We start from the raw sequence: 5,460 nt of genomic DNA, 5'->3' as shown, positions 1-5,460 counted from the left end.
ATATATATATATATATATAATATATATATATCAGGTTTTCACAGATTTTGTTTGCCAAGTTGCTGATTGTATTTTCTCAAATGATATATCACCCCTCACCCCTTCATAAGCAAGATTTCTAGGTGAACAAATACAAAGAATTTCAATGTTCAGTACAGATTGGTAAAAATGGAGCAAGAATAGAATGACGGGTAAACTTACAATAACAAGTGCTGAGTCAACCAAACAAAATGTTCCCGATCGACCAATTCCGGCACTGCAATGAACTATACAAGGACCTACATTATTATTTAGATATCCAGACTCTCGAACAGCCATCAAGAAATTTAAGAAAGTATGTGGTGAAGATGGAACTCCGAAATCTGGCCAAGTGGTATACTGGAAATGCAACACATTGCGAGACTCATCCGTCTGAAAAATAAAATAGAGAATTATCAAATATATCTTTTATCTTTTTCTTTTACTTCTTTCTGTTCTGGGGCACTGCTCTGAAGACAGCAAGCTGGCAGAATCGTTAGTACGCCAGGCAAAATGCTTAGCAGCATTTCATCTGTCTTTATGTTCTGAGTTCAAATTCTGCTGAGGTCGACTTTGCCTTTCATTCCTTTTGGGGGTCATAAAATAAGTACCAGTCCAGCACTGGGATCTATGTAATCAACTTAACCTCTCTCCCAAACTTGCTAACCTTGTGCCAAAATCTGAAATCAATATTCCATTGCTGCAGAAACACCAGATACTCTAATCACTGCTACAACAACAATCATTTTTGAAAGGTTCGTTGTTTGTGATTTAAAAAAAAAACACTCGTGTGTGAAACTGATTATAGTGACTTAAGCATGCATAGAACCACATTCACTTTTTAAATACAACAGCTCTCCTGCAAGTAATCTGACATTGGTTAGGATGATCAGAAACTGAAAGATCTTCAGATTAACTTTCACAGGGTCAAAATAATGATCTCAATCAACAACAATCCATTATTACTATTGATATCAAGGAGTGTTACTTACATTAAGGTTCCACAATTTTAAAGATCGGACAATATAATGTTCATTTTCTTCTTCTTTTAGCAGAACCACTTTGAAACCAGAATCAGAAAATGTCAAGTCTTCATCATAGCCATGTTTGGAACCTGGTGGCCAGTATTGATGACATTTGACCTTCAACAAGAAAAAGGAAACGAAATGTATTAAATGAAACGATAAGGATAGCGATAATAATGTTGATTTGCTTATTAGGGAAAAGCTATGATGATGAGGATAGCAATGATGATGTTGATTTACTAATTAGTAAAAACTAACATTTCTTTCCAGGCCGCCAAGATCACTAACACTCAACTCTAGTTTCTGTAATGCTAAGTCGTTGAGAAACAAACCTCCTCTTGGATAGGATTCTAGACTTATCACAAGAAGTTTTACTCAGTTCTTTCTTTTGAGCTTTCCACTTACAGTATGAGAGAGGAAAAAGATAATCTCACGTTTCACAGAAAGTGAACTTACTAATTTACAGATGGTAACTTCTGGAATTAAAATGGAAGACCTATTAGAAATGATAGAATTCTTAAGAGAAGAATAATTTGTCTACTAAATTATTCCACATCACTTTTCTCAACTGGACATCTGGTCATTGAAACTTAGATCTGTAGATCACCAGTCTGCAGGTTTTAAAAAGCTATTTATATAGACTGAGAAGTTTACTTCTCCAATGAAAATGTAACAGAAGTCTTATTTGCATTCTTTTACTAATTTCAGTCATTTGACTGCAGCTATAAAGATTTTAGTCGATCATACTGACATCATCCCTCTATATTTATTTCAGTCTGATATTCATTTTGTCAATCTCTATTTGTTGAACCACTAAGAAACAGGACATAAAGAAACACTACATAAATGACAACATATACTTCAATTGCCTTTGCGTTTATGTAGAAAATTTTGTTAAGCAATAAGGTTCTTTGAACCATACAGAATTGTTTTGTTTTTTAAATAATCAATAATCAATAAGGCGCAGGAGTGGCTGTGTGGTAAGTAGCTTACCAACCACATGGTTCCGGGTTCAGTCCCACTGCGTGGCATCTTGGGCAAGTGTCTTCTACTATAGCCTTGGGCCAACCAAAGCCTTGAGTGGATTTGGTAGACGGAAACTGAAAGAAGCCTGTCGTATATATGTATATATATGTGTGTGTGTGTGTGTGTGTGTGTGTGTGTGTGTGTGTGTGTGTGTGTGTGTGTGTGTGTGTGTGTGTGTGTGTGTGTTTGTCTGTGTTTGTTCCCCTAGTATTGCTTGACAACCGATGCTGGTGTGTTTATGTCCCCGTCACCTAGCGGTTCAGCAAAAGATACCGATAGAATAAGTACTAGGCTTACAAAGAATAAGTCCCGGGGTCGATTTGCTCGACTAAAGGCGGTGCTCCAGCATGGCCGCAGTCAAATGACTGAAACAAGTAAAAGAGTAAAAGAGTAATGTAATGCACTATTAACAGACTTTCAAAAGAGAATCTTGAAAGAGATCTTACACAGAAATCAAGATACATTTTCAAATGCAACACTTACAGTTCCTTTTTCCATAATTCTATTGAGCATAACAATACCCATAGTGTTCTGTTCCCAGACCATTTGCCAAAATTGGCCAACTGTGTTTTCCAATGGACCCTAAACAAAAAGATACAAAATATTAAGAAAATAATATCTTCAACAAAAACTGCTGCAGTATAGCCAGAATGACTTTAATTCAAAAGAGGAGGAGTGGGTAGAGACAGTGTGTGTATGTGTGTGTGTGTGTGTGTGTGTGTGCATGCACATTACATTAAAAACATAACTGTGTCCAACCTTAATCTTTTTATTATGGATGTTTCATATAACCTTAGAAGTCTTTTGTGTTGAGTTCCTAATTCAAATAGATCATTAACATTTCACAACCATTCCTGTCTCGGGCCGACCAAAGCCTTGTGAGTGGATTTGGTAGACGGAAACTGAAAGAAGCCCGTCGTATATATGTATATATATATATGTATGTGTGCTTGTGTGTCTGTGTTTGTCCCCCCACCATCGCTTGACAACCGATGCTGGTGTGTTTATGTCCCCGTCACTTAGCGGTTCGGCAAAAGAGACCGATAGAATAAGTACTAGGCTTCTAAAGAATAAGTCCTGGGGTCGATTTGCTCAACTAAAAAGGTGGTGCTCCAGCATGGCCACAGTCAAAAGACTGAAACAAGTAAAAGAGTAAAAGAGTAAAGAGTAAGTAAGTCTGCTACAGAGACATTGAGCATGCTTCAGCAAACTTACAGCAACAAGGCAATGGGTCATACAAAATGTTTCAAATAGCACGGGTGCTTCAAAAGTGGAAGCTGCAGAATCATTAGCATGGCAAACAAAATGCCTGGTGGCATTTCTTCCAAGTCTTTTACATTCTGAGTTCAAATTTTCCACAGAGCAGATGACTTTGCTTTTTATCCCTCAAGGGTCAATAAAACAAAGTACTGGGGTCAGTTAATGTAAGCAACTTGCACCTCCTCTTAAAATTGCTGGTTTTGTGTCCGAGGTCGATAAATTTGTGTCTGGGGTCGATAAATCAAGTACCAGTGGAACACTGGGGTTGATGTAATCAACTAAACACCTTCCCCAAAATTTCAGGCCCTGTGGATTATTATTATTATTATTATTATTAGGCAGCAAGCTGGCAGAACCATTAGCATGCCGGGCAACATGCTTAGTGGTATTAACATCTGTCTTTACGTCCTAAGTTCAAATTCTGCCAAGGTCGACTTTGCCTTTCATCCTTTCAGGGTCGATAAATTAAGTACCAGTGAAACACTGGGGTCGATGTAATCAACTAGTCCCCTCCAACAAAATTTTAGGCCTTGTGCCAATAATAGAAAGGATTATTATTATTATTATTATATTTTCATCTGCCAAGTATCTGGCCAGGTAATAAGAGGGCCACCCAATAACTGCACAGTGCTGACATCCTGCCAAGACTTCCCAAACCCCAGATCATGTTGCAGACTGCCTAAAAGGAGGACCTCTCAGATTCCTAAAGACAAGAGTTACTGTTTGCAATGGATAAGGGCAGGTATTCCGATTGAATGGGCTGGCAATGGTCCATCTGGCAAAAAGGAATGATAATCTGGAAAGGACTAAGTGATTAAAATAGTGTGTGTGTGTGTGTGTGTGTGTGTGTATGTGCATGTAATATCTCAAGTACAATATTATATCTAACTTTATTTGTGCAATGCATTATTGGATGCAATGGTTATATATATGTGTGTGAGTGTGTGTGTACACACACAATCACATAGTTACAAAGTATATTTCTCAATATATATAACATATATATTGTGCCTGTGTGTGTACGCAGATGTGCATAGGTGTAAAAAATGCCTATATGATTAAGAAGGTTGCTTGCTGCTACATAGATATGGTTTTGATCCTAATGCACAGTCCTTTGGACAAATGCCTCTATAAGCATAGGTTGACCAACAACTTGTAAATGAAAAATGATAAGCACAAACTGAACTGAAGCCAGTCATTGTGTGTGTGTGTGTGTGTGTGTGTGTGTGTGTGTGTGTGTGTGTGTGTGTGTGTGTGTGTGTGTGTGTGTGTGTGTGTGTGTGTGTGTGTGTGTGTGTGTGCGCGCGCGCGCGCGTATGCCTTTGTGTCAACGTTGTTTTGGAAGTAGTAATGTTTATGTCCTGCATAAACAAATAAGTCCAGTAGCTCAGCAGTTTTACAGGCAAAAACGTGGGTTAAAGTTCAGTGCTTGAGAAGAAGGAAAGATTAACAGGAAGGATATCGAATGGCACTGCATTGGTGACAATGATGACAGTTCCTGCTGATCCAATCAATGAAACAGTCTGCTCAAGAAATTAACGTGCAATTAATGTGGTTGAGCACTCCACATAGTTCTCAGGAAGATTCAGTACAACACAGAATGTGACAAGGCAGGCCCTTTGAAATATCAATACAACTCATTTTTGGCCAGCTGAGCAGATTGGAGCAATGTGAAATAAAGTGCATTGCAGAAGGACAAAACACACCTCTAGGAATCAAACTCACAACCTTCTGATCATGGTTCGAATACCCTAACTAATAAGCCATGCAGTATCAGGCTGTATCTATTGTTGTTGGCACTCCGTCGCTTACGACGTCGGAGGTTCCAGTTGATCCGATCAATGGAACAGCCTGCTCGTGAAATTAACGTGCAAGTGGCTGAGCACTCCACAGACGCACGTGTACCCTTAACGTAGTTCTCAGGGATATTCAGCGTGACACAGTGTGACAAGGCTGACCCTTTGAATTACAGGCACAACAGAAACAGGAAGTAAGAGTGAGAGAAAGTTGTGGTGGAAGAGTACAGCAGGGTTCGCCACCATCCCCTGCAGGAGCCTCGTGGAGCTTTAGGTGTTTTCACTCAATAAACACTCACAACGCCCGGTCTGGGAATCGAAACTGTGATCCTATG

General features: G+C 38.9%; 1 protein-coding gene across 2 annotated transcripts in view; it reads right to left on the bottom strand.

Annotated features, from left to right (window-relative positions):
• LOC106883419 (tyrosine-protein phosphatase non-receptor type 1) overlaps positions 1-5,460 on the bottom strand; it is an 84,230-nt gene that overhangs the window by 21,723 nt on the left and 57,047 nt on the right. For both annotated transcript variants that reach the window (XM_014934411.2, XM_014934412.2), the window contains exons 4-6: positions 2,553-2,651; positions 1,011-1,160; positions 202-411 (exon numbers count right to left, since the gene is read on the bottom strand). In XM_014934411.2, coding sequence (XP_014789897.1) covers positions 202-411; positions 1,011-1,160; positions 2,553-2,651 — 459 coding nt within the window. The remainder of the gene's footprint in view (positions 1-201; positions 412-1,010; positions 1,161-2,552; positions 2,652-5,460) is intronic.

The sequence above is a fragment of the Octopus bimaculoides genome, chromosome 20, assembly GCF_001194135.2.
Source record: "Octopus bimaculoides isolate UCB-OBI-ISO-001 chromosome 20, ASM119413v2, whole genome shotgun sequence".
Lineage (NCBI taxonomy): Eukaryota > Metazoa > Mollusca > Cephalopoda > Octopoda > Octopodidae > Octopus > Octopus bimaculoides.
Note: the sequence above shows the minus strand (reverse complement) of the source record. Positions and strands in the feature narration are given on the sequence as shown.